The 15835-nt window shown below is 50.8% G+C and overlaps 1 protein-coding gene and 1 long non-coding RNA gene across 2 annotated transcripts; one reads left to right on the top strand and one right to left on the bottom strand.

Moving 5' to 3' along the window:
• The first annotated feature begins 2012 nt into the window (after positions 1-2012).
• Positions 2013-7110, top strand: LOC123930651. The gene is made up of 3 exons (XR_006816120.1): positions 2013-2065; positions 3003-3083; positions 6320-7110. It is a non-coding gene; the product is annotated as an uncharacterized LOC123930651 (long non-coding RNA).
• A 951-nt stretch (positions 7111-8061) lies between these two features.
• On the bottom strand, positions 8062-14412 carry PITX2 (paired like homeodomain 2). The gene is made up of 3 exons (XM_045986470.1): positions 12844-14412; positions 11781-11986; positions 8062-9293 (listed from the first exon to the last, which is right to left on the bottom strand). The coding sequence occupies exons 1-3, from the start codon at positions 13049-13051 to the stop codon at positions 8730-8732; spliced, it is 978 nt and encodes a 325-aa protein (XP_045842426.1). The 5' UTR covers positions 13052-14412; the 3' UTR covers positions 8062-8729.
• Between the last annotated feature and the right edge of the window lie 1423 nt (positions 14413-15835).

Raw genomic sequence — 15835 nt, 5'->3', positions numbered from 1 at the left:
GGCAACTGAGTGTGACTCATGTCTCTTTTATTTATTTGCTTTGATGTGCTCATTCCCTCTGGGGAGCTAACTGGTAGAACATTTGAGTCAATTCTATTTTTCCAAGGGAAGTGGGGTAACACAAAGTTGTGTGATGATAAACGTGGGTTGTATCGCTCTACAGTAATCACATAAAAATACTGTGTGCTCTGAACTTAGAGCACTGATGCTACTTGAAGTGATGAATATCCTGTAACCACATCTTACCCTCAAAGTCCTTTCTCCTAGAACTGAGTAATATTCAACTATTACAAATACATGGTATTCACCACATGCCTGATACCTGATGAGGCTCTGGAACCTTATTCCCTGAATGTCCCTGGTGCCCTCCTCTACCTCTCACCAGAAATTCTCACAATCACTGTACAGGCTGCAAACACACTAGAGAAGTGGTTTCTGAAGAAGCTATGACATGACCATGAGAGTAATGGAACGCTGCACAGCTCACACCAGGTGCATAAGCCACACCAGAAGCAAAAGTCACGTTCTCACACCCCTGAGTACAAAGATGTGGGTGAAGGTTCTCGGTAAAAATTATGCTGCTTCGGGATGCTCAGCATCATCGGGATGCGTGGCTCAGTGGGTTAAGCCTCTGCCTTGGGTTCAGGTTATGATCTCAGGGTCCTGGGATCCAGCCCTCCATAGGGCTCTCTGCTCAGCAGGGAGCCTGTTTTCCTTCCTCTCTCTGCCTGCCTCTCTGCCTACTTGTGATCTCTCTCTCTCTCTCTCTCTCTCTCTGTGTCAAATAAATAAATAATTAAAAAATTATGCTGCTTCAATGAGCAGGTCATAGATAAAGTCCAAGGTGGGGAGCCAGGGTGTTGCCCGGTCAATAAGTCTTTACTAGGAGGTTATTATGGGCCAGGCACTATGTTTTGAGTAAAGCAACTATTGCGGATAGAAATAAGCCAATCTCCTTAGAAGTAGGAGCATTATTCTGCAGGTTGGTTGGCAGCTCCCGAAAGCTTTATGTAACATTACATTGTTCTCTTGCTAGCACCTTCTTTATCTCTTTCCTTGAATGGGGGAGAGAGAAAGGGAGAGGTTCGACAGAGGGAGTGAGAGATTTGGAAACAGAATGACCTTTCTATTCAGGGATTTGCTGAACACCACGACATGCTAATGTTTCCAGGTAAGGGCATAAGAACTCAGGAGGTGCACTAATCTTGAATTCTTTCCCAATTGTTACTTTTTCATAAATTCTGTATATTTGATGGGGCAAGTGGGTCTAGCCAGTACTTACGTTTAAAGAAACAAATAAGCCAGAGTGGGAAACAGGCTGGGCACAGGAGAGGGGAGTCGGGTGGGACCTGATCTTCGGATTGCCAGAGGACTGTGCCTAAGGGTTCAGCCCGGGGGAGGGACAGCCCCCACCCCCGCCCCTTGCGCCGCCCACCTTGCGCCTCCACTCAGGCTCCAGCCTGACTTGCAGAGGGCTCCCGCTCCACTCCAGTCCCACCCAGCCCTGCCTCCCAGGGCCCATCCAGTGTGCCAGGGCTGGCGGTGGATTCCCGGAGTCGACCCATCAGCTTGGGTTCTTGACCATGTAGGCAGCCTCTCCTAGAACTGCAGCTATTCTCGCTAATTTTAAGATACGAAAGGCTGTTCCAGGACTTTCCGTGTACCTCAAGTGTGAAAGGAAAGGAAATTCGCTTGCGTTTGAAAGCTCAAATGTCAGGTTACTCAAGGAGAACGGCTGGTTCGATAACCCCCATCTCCCCCGCCTCCACCTAACCTCACGGGCCTGCAGCCGAATGATCCCTAGGAAGTGGATGCCAGAAGGATCTGTGCATTGGGCCGGGGACATTGCCAGGGCAGCTCTAGGCGCAGAGCTCGCTATAGGTCCTCTCTCCCAGGATCGGATAGATGATTCATTTTTATATGTAACGTTTTACCCCACTCTATAGCTCCGGCTGGTTAATGTTCAACCCCAGGGCTTCGAGAGGCAACTCTAGGGAGGCAGGCAGGGATGACCCATTCAAGTATATGGCCGCTCGGGAATGAAGGCACAGAAGCCCAAGAGAGGGTGAGGAGGGTTGTGGCGGGGACTCAGGGGTGGGGGGGGGGTGGGGCGGGGCGCTGCTCGGGCCTGGGCCTCCCTGGGCCGACTCCGAGACTGCGGAGAAACCAAGCTGTCCGCGGCCCGGGCAGGCAGGCGCCCCTGAGACACAGCCAACAGGCAAAGCTCAGCCTGGGCCGCGACCGCCCACGACGCCGCTGCGGGAGCCGAGCGCGGCGTGTGCAGGGGGCGAGGAGAGCGCGGCCGCGGGGGCGGGCGCTTCGGCCCGGAGCGACCTCGGGGCGGCTCAGTGCTGCCCCAGCACCGGGTGGCGATGCTAGCCTGGCGCTTCGGCTCGGGGATGCCGGAGGGAGGTGGGCGCGCGGCGGCAGCTGAAGATTAGGTTCGGGTGTTGTTGTCCCGAGGGACGTGCAAACACTAGTGCGGGGACACGAAAGGGGTCCTCGGAGGTGCGTGGGTTGCCTTCTGGGCCGCTACCTCTCCGGGTGCCTCTGAAATAGCGTCAGGATAATGCGAAGCAGCACGTCTTGCCACCGCCCTTCTCCCTTGTTGCCCGGCCAAAAAAACGAACATTAAGATAAAGCAGCTGTTCTGGTCAGTAGAAGGCGGTAGGACAGGATTGTGCCCCCGCCACAGTTCAGTGAGGCCCAAAGCGAGGCAAGTTCAGGTGGAACGGCGGCACCCTGGGTCCTTCTAAGAGTTGGGCCGCGTGGCTCCCGCCGAACCGATGGGCCCAGAAGATCCTGGTCAGATGTCCAGACTGCGGTCCCCTGAAGCTGGGAGGTTGAGAAGGCGGGGGTCTGGGGGGATGCTGCAAGGGAAAAGGAGGTTCCGGGCTGGGGAGGAAAGCTTCACGCCGCCGAGCACAGCCTAGAATTCGCAGGCGGGAATTTTTCTTTTTCTTTCTTTCCTCTTTTCTTTCTCTCTCTTTTTTCTGTCGAAGAAACAAACAAGACCCTGCCTCATCAGATATGACTGGCTCCTACGATTTCAAGGACTAAGAGCGAGGGCTGGAGGCGCTGAGGTTAGTAGAATACTGTGAATAAACATTGCCTGAGGCCCGCAGAAGGGTTTTATTTTACTGTCTTTTGTTTGATACTATATTATTTTCTAACAAAGTGACCTGTCGTCTGTAGCATTGGGCTCCTGCAGGGAAAGCCCCTTCCTTAGCACTGGAAATGGCCTGCAGGGTCTCTGCCTCTGTCCACATCAGCGACCCCACCCCGTGCCAGCACACTGCCGCGTGAAATCACACACGCCCGTCGTCAACCAAACGCAGGCAGCCGCGATAAGTGAAGCCAGAGAAGGCCTGGCTAGTCCATCCCGGAGGACAGAGAAAGATACCATGAAGCTTCTACTGGGTGCAGCAACCCTCCCCAGATACCCAGAGAAGCAGAGTTGAGGGAGCTATTGACGCAAGCAGAATGGGGAAAAAGTCCAAGAACTGGATTACCACTAGTCTGAGATGCAAGTCCCATTCAACATGCTGCCCCACTGGCTTCTCAGGGACAGCTAAGACGGGTCTAGGTCTCACCCTCACGGAGTGAAGATAAATGTTCCTGCCCGGGATCGCGTGAGAGGGGTCCGGCGGGGCTGCAAACTGTCGATGAAGACAGAAAGGCTTTGCTACTTCTGGACAGAGGAAGCATTGGTAGAGAGAGTCTTAGGGGCTTTAAGGAAACCACCTCAAACAAGCCTTAGCCCTGGTATATGAGGTCCCAGCACAAGCCGACCATTTTCTAAGTTGATAGAACAGGAAAAAAACAAAACAAAACAAAACAAAAACACCAAAAAACAAAACAAAACAAAAAAACCAAACAAACCAAGAACAAACAAAAAAGCTTTGGTGTTGATAAAGAAAACAGGAGAGGGGGATATGGGGGAAAGAGAGGGCAAAGTGGAGGGAGGGGAGAACCTTAAATATTTTTGCAGGAAGAACGGGAGAACTAGATCTGGAAAGATCCATCAAAGTCAGACGGTGCAGACACACACCCTGTTCAGTGAGGGTCCAATGAGTCTCAACTTAGCCCTTCAGAGAGAAGAAAAAAAAAAATGCAGTCCCTCACACATCTCTCAGAAATTAACACCTTTACCACACATTTATTAATTTTTAAAAATATTTCTAAAAAGAAATTTATATAGTTCTTTTAGTCATTTTTTGACTGAGGATTTTAAGCTCCAACTATCTCCTGTTTTCCAGTTGCCACTGAACTGTTAATATATTGTTACGAAAGAAATAGCAATGATTTTAAAAGGCAATTAAGTAGAATTAAATACAACTTTGATGGTGCATTTTATGTTTTCCAGGCCTTCTCTATTCTTCAAAATCTAAAATCAACATTTACATAAAATACATAAAATACTCAGGAAGAAATGAATGAAGTTATACATCCCAAGCACAATAAATTCTGGATTCTATCTTTTCAGATAGAATGTCAACGAGAAGGCCTCTCTTCGTAGGGGGCGGGGAAGAGGGGTTTGGGAAGCAGAGTGACAAACTTTTAAGATCAGAGTAAAATTTCTCTGGTTTCTCTGCTAAAACCTGAAAGGGAAAATCAGGTTTCTATGTAACACATTCTTCTTCTTCTTTTTTAAATCTCTTCTTCAGTTGTCACTTTCTTAAGTTCAGTGAAAATGCAACTGTCAGATTAGGGACGCTGGGGGACGAGGGGTAGTTTTAAAAAATTTCTTCTGAAAATCTGCTATAAGAAGCTTCTCTCGTTTATTTCTTCTCCCTCCATCAGTCACATTTCGTGGTTCCCCATGTGCTTAGTTAACTGCTGCTTGCGGGGGGTGGGGGGCTGGGGAGGGTGTTAATAAATCAATCAATAGAGACAATATTCATAAAGGCCTCTGATCTGATTACACCCCCTCTTTTTTTGGTCCTTCTCTAAGAAATTTACCTCGGCGAGCCAGGGACTCCCAGCGTAGCCCGCGTCGACGGAGAGAGCTTCGGGCGGGAGGCTGGGGAGCCCCGGCGACGGCGGCGAAGGCGCCCGTGGATTAGGATGTGGATTGCAGGGCAGACCTTTGTTTGGTCACATTCGCGACGCCGGGCGGTTGGGGGGGGGGCGGGGGGCGCAGCAGTTTCTCCTCCTTCGACACCGCGCCAGGTTTTTATAGACTTGCCTTAAAAAGAGTTCTCTGCTCTTCTCAGGGTTAATTTATAGGGCTTTCGAGGAATACCGGGACTTTTAAGATGCTCTTCATTTTTTCCCCATTATTTTTGTTGTTGTTACACTCCTAAAGGCACTCCCGGGTTTCAGCACCTCACAGGACAAGGGTGGGGGTGGAAGAACGAGCGGGCCGGGAGGCGAAGGGGAGGATTTGTCTCCTAATCAAACCGCCCACATGGCTCAGGTTGCCCAACGTCGTTTTTAAAATTAAATTTCTAGCCAAGTTAAGAGCAGTAAAACTCAGATTTAGGAACTGGGAGGAAACTGAGACAAACGTGGGCCACATACACCTTTTTCCAGGTCTCCACCAATTTGAATTCTCTATTAGGGGAATGAAGAGTTTGAGGACTTAAGAGTTTTAAAAGTTTAAAAACGGGGGACAGGCGAGAGAAAGGATTAGAATAACAGGTGAGGGGTGACTGGGGTGGGGTGGGGTGGGGAGAAAGCCCTTAGACCGCCCATTGTGCGGGATTCCTGGCCCAGCACCCCCGCCCCAGCCTCTGGGCACGCAGAAGTGGGGGGCAGAGCGCTGAGGCCTAGCCCGGGCTCCTGGGGGCCCGACCTCCGGCTCGCCATCTTTGATCCCAGGCGGGGGAGGTTGGTGTCCATGCTATAGATTACCTTAAAGGTTCCTTTAAGCACTTTAATACACAACTAGCTCAGAAATCATTAAGAGACCTAGAGAAGGAGAAAAAATACCCTCACACTCACCGGTAATAAGTGTTGACATGTAGCAAAAATCGATTGAGTGGAACCGAGGTGGTGGCAGTAGCGATGGCTGAAGGGGGGACCCGCGTGGGAGCGGGAGGGGCGAGAGGACCGACTCCACTGGCTCGGGAACTAGGCTTTTCTCGCTTGAAAGGAAAAAGAGGAGCGGGAAAGGGTCGGCGGCCAAGCGGGGATGGGTATGGGGAACCAGGGGACTGAAGAGGGTAATTCTTCCTTCTGGAAGTCCAGGGAAAGGAGCTGAGGTGGGAGAAAGGGCTTCTCATCAGTCCCGAGTCTCCGCCCCCAGCCCGCACCACTCAAGCTGGGGATGAGACAACTCTTCCCGAACCTCGACTTCCATTTTTGTTTTCTGCAGATTGATTGATTGCCTCGAGACAGAGTTCTATTCCAGCCAGCAAACTAGGCCGAGGTCCGCCTCCTGGAGCCGGCTCTCCCGAGTCACTCTTGGACCTGCAGGAGACGCAAATCCTCCCAGCAGGTCTCGTTAGCGTTTCCAGCCCCCATCCCCAAATCCCCTCTCCCAGTCCCCTCCCTCCCCTCCCCTGCCGCCCCTCCCCCCATACCAGGCGGAGCTCGGGGGGGCCCGGACCGCTGGGCTCCGCGGCTCCAGAAGCCAAAGTCCGCCCGTGGGGACCGTTTTCCTCTCCACTGCTCTCAAGTGAACAACAAGGACGGAGGTGACCCTCGGCCAAAGGACTTTTATCTGCCCCCCACTGCCGCGTGATCCCTCCGTAGGTTAGAGGCAGAGCTTAAAAAAGAAAGAAAGAAAGAAAGTTAATGTGCATTGAGCACTGATCTTAAATCGGGGACATTATCTGCGATCTCTTTAAGTGGCAGCGGCAGTCCCATGCAGAACAAAGACTCAGTGTTTGAGCCGCAAAAGCTTATAGGTAAAGTTCCAGCCAGATAAAAGTAACCTAAGCGCAAAAACACAGGTTTTCTCGGCTCCAGAAAACTGCTGGCTACTTTTCGCTCCCTATTCCCCAGGGTGTGTTTGTCCTCGCCCACTGGGGGGAGGGGGGTGACCAGAATAGCAAAGGACCTCAGAATTTACCCTTCACCCCCCCCTCCCCCAGCGTCTCGGTAATGAATTCCTTCGGACTAAGTCGTATTTGCTACGATTTGTTACGAAATCAAATTTCACATTAAAAAAAAAAAAAGCTGAAAACCACCAACAAAGGAAGAGCGGGTGCTTAAAGTTCTTTTAAACACTCACACCGACCTCATTCCCCGTTTAGATGTCAGAGGATGGGAGGGAGGGCCAGGGCTGTAATTCATCTTGATTTGCTTCATTGTCCCGCAGTTTGCAAACCATAATCCTGTATAATTTCAGGAACAAGCAGGTTTAGAATTAATGGGTCAATATTATTTAAAACAAAACACGGGGATCATGACCTTTGCCTCAACTACATAATGCTCTACAAGACTCAGGAAACTCCACTCTAACCTCTCAACCCCGGGGCTCTTTGGGAAACTGAAGGGCTGTAGTTATTAGAAATGGTCTTTGTTTCTTTTAATGTCTCGAAAGGATTTGGAAATAGAATGCAATATAACATGAAGAATCTCTCTACTTAAGCCTGAAAGATAAACGTGGAGGCCTAAATATTTTGAACTGGAGGTGTTTCCTTGTAAATTTATTATAGATGTATGCCTCTTGAAAGGAATGTATATAAACTGTACATGTATACATACACACATAATTCTCCAGAACAATTTATCCCCCCCACAAAGAAGTCATTCCAAGCTGATATACTTTCGAAATTTCTCTCTCCTTTCTTCTTTCTCTCTTATATTATTTGCTAGCAATAATGGAATCCTCTGGGTTTAAGCCAAAGAAAAATCTGGGAGACAAGACCAGACTTTGCAGCCCTTTTTTTTTCCCCCTGGGAGTGGCTTTTCTTATTTTCTTTTTAGTTTCTGATGAATGACTATAATTTATTTCTACCAAATTTAAATAAGTCCTGCTGCTGCCTTGTGTGTTTAACTAGGCAGGCAGAGGGAACTGGTTTGTTTAGGAAGCAGTGACTGAGAAACCCTGGCCAGGTGACACAGGAGGGCAGAAAGAATCCAGACCAATTTGTATGTAGTATATTTTACTCCCATGAAATAAAACACATTTTTCATATTTGCTGAAAAGTAAAACAATAATATTGTACGAAATGTTATACACAGGGTAGGTTGTACATAGCAGTTTCAGAAACATCATTGCATCCACCAGAGAAACTATTCTAAAACTGATATTCACACATTTTTATAATAATAATATGTTAGAAACATACAGTGTGGCATTTAGTATATACATTCCTTTGCTCACAAGCGAGAAACCCTAATCGCTTCTGTATAACATGCTTTATTTTAAAGCCTAACCTTTAAAAACACTGTTGTGATAGTACTAACAACTGCTTTTTATAAAATTAATTTGACATTTCGATATATATACATCCTTTCAGTCATTTTAATGTTAACAATGCTAAACTTAAAAAATAACAAGCTTATAGTAATGTTAAAATGTCATATCCAGTCAAACATTTGTGTGTGTCCTTGCAACTGTTGGAAATACTTTTAGTGAAAGATGTCAGACATTGAGGAAATTCCTTTGAAATCAAAGGAGCTCTCTTTAATTCAGTGGTTTCCTTTTCTCTTTATATCTTCTCTTTCTCTCCTTTTCTTGAGTGCCCACGACCTTCTCGCGTAACTCCCAGTCTTTCAAGGGCAGAGCTGCCCCAGCCGGCAGGGTCCTAAGATCCGGGTGCCGTGGGTGAGGCTCACACCGGCCGGTCCACCGCATATTGGCACGCACTCAGGTTGGACGCCGGGTTCTGCACGCTGGCGTAGCCGAAGCTGGAGTGCTGCTTCGCTTTCAGTCTCAGGCTGGCCAGGCTCGAGTTACACGTGTCCCTGTAAACGTACGGAGGAGTCGGCGGTGCATAAGGACAGGCGGGCGTCGGCACCGCGGAATTCAGTGACGGGCTGCTCAGGTTGTTCAAGTTATTCAGGCTATTGAGGCTGGAGCCCGGGACACCGGTCACAGCTGAGGGCACCATGCTGGACGACATGCTCATGGAGGAGATGGAATTGGGTGGGGAGAACATGCTCTGTGATGACAGGGGGTTGACGTTCATAGAGTTGAAGAAAGGGAAGCTCTTGGTGGACAGAGAGGCTGACGTGAGACCCTTGGCGGCCCAGTTGTTGTAGGAATAGCCCGGGTACATGTCATCATAGGGCTGCATAAGGCCGTTGAACTGCGGCCCAAAGCCATTCTTGCACAGCTCGGCTTGCTGGTTCCGCTCCCGCTTTCTCCATTTGGCCCGGCGATTCTTGAACCAAACCTGAGGGTGGAAGGTAAGGGCGCAAACAGATGCCACAGAGCGGGTTAGTAAAACCTTGATCCCAGAAAGCACCAGAGGCCACCACCTCTGAGAGACAGAGACGCATGCACGCACACACCCCAGCCCCCCAAATTCTCCCCAACCGCCCACTGCCTCTCGGGCCCCAGCTGCCTGAGCCCTGTCCAAGCAAGAGAAGCCTGGTGGAGTAAAGCCTGAGAGCCCAGGCTCTCAGCTGCACCACAAACCCCAGTCCAATACCTGGTGGCCTGTAGGTGGCTTGTTCACTAACCCAGGCCCTCCTCAGGATCCAAAAACACTTACTGTAAAATAAACGCAGGGCAGCGGGGTTTTCTGCCCAACCCTTACCCAGCGGCCTTGCAAACTTGCTTCCCTTCCAAAGCCACAGACATGGAAGAAAACAAGGAGCTCAGAGGGCACCAGAGGCCCAGGCTCTCTTTCACACAGCTCCTCCCTCCTGTCTCAGACCTCCCCTGCTGCCCCCCCCCCCCCCCCCCCCCCCGCCCACTGCACAGAACGTGCTTTCACAACCAGCGCCAGGCCTCGACCCCCATCCTTGCCTAGCAAAATAATGTATCAAAAAGCAAAAGATCACCTCCCTTCAGCTTCATATACTCCTTGAGCGTGGCTGGCAAATCTCTGGGAACCCAAAATGGGCCGCTCTGTAGCCTCTCCCTCCCTTCGCCCACTCCAGACCAGGTCCCTGCGCCCAGTGGTGCTCCTGCTGGGCCCAGACCTTTTGCTCGGCTTTGCAAGCAGCCTCCTAACCCGGTCAGCCCCCACCCGCGTCCGGTGGCCCCGACGCAACCCTTCTCTCAATACACATCGGGCCCGCCCGTTGCCGCAGACTGCGGCTTTTGTGTATTGGAGTGAGGCCTGGCCCCAGATTTCAGAGTTGACACCGGTGATGTTTCACATTACACATCTCAGCCAGGCCCAGCCGCCTAATCCGCTTTTTTTTTTTTTCCTTTTTTCCTTTCATTCTCGATTTCCTTTTTATCCCCCTTCCTCTTTGCACCCGCCTGGTATAAAAAAGCATGCTTCACTCCTACTTGGCTGGACACACAGCGGGCCTGGATGGAGGCAGCCAGAGGGAGCGACAGCCCAGCATGGTAGTGACAGGGATCTTGGGAGGGATTGCAGAAAAATCAGAGGGGGTGGAGGAAAGAGGTCTTTTCCGTAGGATTCCAGAGAAGCTACTGCTTGTGTTTTTATCTTCATTACTTGCAATTTCCACCCTAGGCCGTCTAAACTTTGCCCAGGCAAGAAGAGTACGTGCAAGTCCCGTTCCCCTGATGCACAGGAGAGCTAATGAAAAACTGACCTAGCGCAAAACCACGCGGCTGGAGAGCCAGAGTTCTAGCTCTGAGCAGTTAAACTAAAACCATTTTCAACTTCATCCCAGCTGTTATCCACCAGCATAGCCTCATATCCTACACAAATGCCACCCAGAGAGTGCCTTCGTTCCCTCTGCTTTGGGAAAACATTTTGGTCTTTATTTTTTTTTCATTGTTATTGTTGTACAGTGTTTTCTTCTTCTCTGCTCTAACTGGGGGCTCTATTTTTCTATCCAGAGCTCCCCCCCCCCTTTAACAGCAAAGCCTCTTGATCCTGCTATGTATGCTTCTGCTTCCAGAATCCTAACGCGGTTTGGAGTTACCCACTGACCAGCATAAACCAGGATGTTGCTACTGGGTAATTTATTTAAGTTCACTTTTGCCAATCCATAAAGTACAGATTTGCTACAAAGGTAAGCCACCCCACCTTTAAGAAAAAAAAAATCTATTATCATTGGGAAGAAGGATATGAGTAACAATCTCCTAAGAAAAGATAAATAAACCAAGCAGAAAAGTCTTTCTTCTTTTCTTTCTAAGAGGACTAACAGGATAGTAGGTGGTGTATCAAAACTGCTTCTGTAGATCACAAAGACTAAGGGATAGGGTGTGGGAGAGCCCTGAATGGCCAAAACCCCTCAAAGACTACGTAAGGAGGATGAGCCGAGTAGAGAGAGAGAAGTCCGGGGTTGGGCTGCCCGCGTTTAAGTTTCCCAAGGAGGACCAAACCTTGCATGTCTCTGGCGGGTATTTCTTGTTAAAAGCGCACAGGTCGGAGCCTGTTCTCGCCTCCCGGCCTGGGAGGGATTTTATTAGCGCTCATCTGGCGACTGCAAGCTGGGAACACAATGCCCTGCGCAGGAGAATGCCACGCGGCCCAGTTCGGGAGGGCTCGGGGTGGCGGCACAGTGAGCGGGTGCCGCTCCGGGCGCCCGCGCCAGGCCTATCGCGGGTCTCCTAAGGGGGAGCAGTAAGCTCCCCACTGGGGCTGCCGAGAGGCCTTCTGCCTCTGCAAAGGCACACCACCCGCCCCCGCCGGGGGACGCAGCCTTCCACACTCCCTCAGGGTTCACGCGGCCGGCATCTCTACAATGGCTTCCTTCCCAGCCTTCCCAGGCTCCGCGAGGGGTCCTACCCGAACTCGGGCTTCCGTAAGGTTGGTCCACACGGCGATTTCCTCGCGCGTGGACATGTCCGGGTAGCGGTTCCGCTGGAAAGTGGCCTCCAGTTCCTGCAGCTGCTGGCTGGTGAAGTGAGTGCGCTGCCGCCGTTGCCGCTTCTTCTTGGACGGGTCTTCGGTGCCCACGTCCTCATTCTTTCCCGGCTGGCTCTTATCTTTCTCTGAAAACGAAACACACAAAGGTTCCCGTCAACATGTCCACCTGCTACCCGCGAACTCCGGCTGGACCGGGCGGCAGAGGCCGGGGGAGAGATGGGCTGCCGTGCAGGGGAGGAGTGTGTGCGTGGCCTCTCCGGGCCGCGAGGAGCGCTGCGACTGTAGGGTGTGCAGACGTGAGTGTGGGTGTGAGCGCCCCATCTCCTCCCCTCCCCCAGCGCCGCACGTTTTATTTACATGTTTATCTCAGGGCAAAGGCACCTTCATTTTTATAGCCTCTGCTTTCAAGTATATTTACACGCCTCTGCGCAGACACAGCAAATCTCTCCGGACACCCGCAGGCGCGCCTTTTACAGAGCCCCCGCAGATCTCGATGCGGTTTCGGAAGGCCAGTAAAGGTAGATTTGGGGATTCGGCCACCCACCCAAGTTCTTTTACGCTTTAGAAATACCGCTTCTTCTGCGGCGTAGTTTCGGAAATACTTTCCTAACAGGCGCAGCTTCTCGGGAGCTGAAAGCCGAGAGATCCGGGACCGGGTTGGGGGGTTGGGGGACGGCCTCCGACCGTCTTCGAGTGGAGATGCTGGGATTTTTGTGACCCAGGAAACCTCGGGAGGCCGGGATGGGAATAGGGAAGAGTAGGAGAATGGCTCGCGTGGTTCGCGCCACCTCAGGCGGTCGAAGTGGAGCGAAAGGAACGCGGGGCCAAAAAATCCTGGCTCCGGAAGTTCTGCGGGAAGCAAACTAAACGACCACTCCCACCACGCCTCCCCCAGGAGGGGCCGACTTCCTTGGGGGCGAGAAGAGCCGAGTGGCAAGGGGCTGCTGGACCTGAGTATCTGCGGGGCCGCGCGGCGCCTTACCTGCGGCCTCGGGGCTGGAGGTATCAGAGATGGTGTGCACCTCCAGCCTGTGCTTGGAAGAGTCCAGGGAGCGGGGCTGACCGGGAGCCAGGACTGAAGCCATGGCCAGTGGCTGGGGATGGTGACAGGAGGAAGACGAGGAGGTGGCCAACAGCTTGGTCCCTACTGCTCGATGCTCCAAGTGCAGCGGGCCTTTCATGCAGTTCATGGAAGAAGGAGCGCGCCGCCCAACGAGTCCCGGGCTACCGCCCAGCTGAAACCCCGCGGCCGCCGCCGCCTGCTCCGCTTTGCCTCCAGGCGCGGAGTTTCCCCGCTGTGGCCGCCGCGGGCCAAGCCAGGGAGCACAACGCCCGCGGAGTCTTTGAACCAAGCCGCCCCCGTCTCCTTCAGAAGGCTCTAGCGAAAGGGTCCGGCGGCGGAAAGTCAGCGGGCAAACGGAGACATGGGGATGTGGGTAGGAGGGCACAGCTCGGAGCGTCTTTGGGCAGCAGGCTTCCAAGCTCCAAAGCGAAACCAGAGTGGGCAAAGACCCCTTTCTTCCCTCCCTCCCTCCCCCAAGTACCCCTCCAATAAGGAAAGCTAACGGCGTTCGCGATCTGCCCGCCCCCCGCGCGGCAGCCCTGACAGCGAAGTGTCAAGAGTGACAGGGACAGGTAGCTGATATTAGATCCCCCGCAGCGGCGGCAGCGGCTGCGGCAACGGCGCGGGCCTCTGGGCGCACCCTCCGCGGCGCGCACACGCACACCCCCTCGGGCCGTCGAGCCCGAGCACGGATTCGCAGCAGCTCAACTCCCGGCACCTAGGCGAGCGACGGACCAGCTCTGCGGCTCCGAGCTTCCCTGTTGGCCTAACATCTTAAAACCAGAGGCGGGCTTCCTGGTGTCCAGACGTCACTTTGCCGAGGCCCTCCCAACCCTCCCCGCCTCCGCCTCTGCCTCCGCCTCTGCCTCCTCCTCCTCCCAGACCCTTAGCCCAGCGGGAGTGACGTGGCTCCGCACCAATCAAGAGACCCCGAGCCGCGGCGGAGGGGCAGCCCTGTCTGCACCTATCAGCTGTGTGGGGCCGGGCTAATAGCTCACTGGGCCCACCAAGTCTACACCAGCCGGCTCCCGGGAATTCGGCTCTGACCCCGGCCGAAGCGCTTTGAGTTCAGCCGGGGAGGTAGAGAGGCGAGGCTGGGAGTAAAAGGCTCTGGAGAAAGGAGCGGAAAGGTCGAGGGCTGAAAGGTACAAGGATCAACAAGCCTCCCCACCCCTTTCTTTTGTATCTCACTACATCCAAGTCCAATTGAGAGATGTTTTTCTCTTCCTGGATGGGAAGGAGGCATGCTACTTAAAACCAGAAAATTTAAAAAACAGCAACAAATCACCTCTCCGAGCTTAAATTTTCCAAACAGCCTGTCAAGTGAATGCTGCGCTAATCTGAAGAAGCTTTGCTTTAATTGCAAAGAAGACAAAGCCCTGAGAAGGCAGGCTAATAAATTAGAAATCGAGAAGCAAATGGACCCGTCAAAAGAAAATTACCTTGACTTTAAACGAACAACTGTTTGGTGGTTCACTCTGGATTTATACAAGAATAAAAAGTCGCCTCAGATCACGTTTTCTGTAATGGTTATTAGTCCCCAGACAGAAAAATACACAACAGAATAGAAACCCTAACCCAGCATTTTCAAAATGCTGAAAGCTTATCCATTCTACTTAGCGTTGATTAAGACACATATCCTAGATCTTTCAAATTCCTTGTACACTGTATTAAGCTTGTCCTAACCCTAGAGAGAGCCCGCTTTAAATTCGACTCTCTTGTTTACTTTATTATCAATCAGATTCAAATCCATAAAGCCTGCAGAATCAACAACCTTGAGCTAATTATATATAAAATATGCTTTAATGAATTTCCATACAATTAAGAATGTTGCCAAATAACCAATTTCAAGGATAACTTTTAAGTCATTTTCTTTTCCTGGGGAACTCAAGGCTGTTAAATCTTTAAAGTCCAAGCAGGCAGGGGCAGTAGGGTGGGGGCGAAGGGCAAAAGCCTAGGAGAGCACTCAGCTAGGAAAAGCAAATTCTTATTCATTTATTTTTTAAAAAGGGGAAAAAAAACCACATCTCTGGGGACATCCAACTCTTCACAATACTGTTTCCAAAAAACTTAAATTTCCAAATAAATTAAAGAAATGCAAACGCATTGTTCAAAATAATTTTTGTAAGTTTTTTTGTCCTCTGCTTAAGTCATCAAGAGAGCACAAACTAATCTCCTTTGGATTTTTGCACTGGTGATTGCTTTATTGTGGAGTTAGTGTTATCATCCCTGAATGTGTATTTGTTTGACATTACAGTCAATGATTTGTAACACCAGTATGAAGTATCTTCAGAAAACTCCCTCCTTGTCCTTGTTCACAGGATTGGGAAATGTATGCAGTCTGGGGCAGAGTGGATGAAAGAGACTACGAACACGTTTTCAACCTATGTGTCTCTCCTTTGCTGGCTCTCCCTGCCAAACCCTATCTGCAACTCCTTCCCCCGTTTTAAACATGCTTGAGAGCCATCCAGAGAACCAAATGAGAATTGTTCTTCAGTCTCTCCCCAGAAGAATCATCCCACTTTAAGAAAAATATAGCTGCAAGGAGGAATTTTCTTTTAAGGTTTAAATCGGCATTTCTGGTTTTAACCTTTTATTCCAGTTCGCCCCATTTCAAGCATACACACACCTGCCCAGTTCAGAACACATCCCCATGTGACAGGTCTGCATTAGCTAAGGCTCATACATCCAGCTATATTAGGTCCTGCAATCTTATCACTAAATTATACATATTACACCAGCAGCCTGTTGGTAAAGAAGGTTAAATTAATTTACATTCTGCTCATTATCTGGTGCTTAAATGACGCATTTTTATCCCTGAGATTTGGCAGAGAATCTCCTCAGACCCCACAGCGTTTCACCAAAGACAATGCTCTTACATTTGTAGTGGTTTTTAATCTGATAAGACTCT

The sequence above is a fragment of the Meles meles genome, chromosome 2 (genome assembly GCF_922984935.1).
Source record: "Meles meles chromosome 2, mMelMel3.1 paternal haplotype, whole genome shotgun sequence".
Classification (NCBI taxonomy): Eukaryota; Metazoa; Chordata; class Mammalia; order Carnivora; family Mustelidae; genus Meles; species Meles meles.
Note: the sequence above shows the minus strand (reverse complement) of the source record. Positions and strands in the feature narration are given on the sequence as shown.

What these genes read in the sequence shown, in the direction of transcription:
- PITX2 (XM_045986470.1), bottom strand. Translation starts at nt 13,051, where the DNA reads ATGAACTGCATGAAAGGCCCGCTGCACTTGGAGCATCGAGCAGTAGGG. An exon ending in CTCCAGCCCCGAGGCCGCAG is followed by an intron (nt 11,987 to 12,843) that starts GTAAGGCGCCGC and finishes TTTCGTTTTCAG; the next exon opens with AGAAAGATAAGAGCCAGCCG. An exon ending in TTACGGAAGCCCGAGTTCGG is followed by an intron (nt 9,294 to 11,780) that starts GTAGGACCCCTC and finishes TTCCACCCTCAG; the next exon opens with GTTTGGTTCAAGAATCGCCG.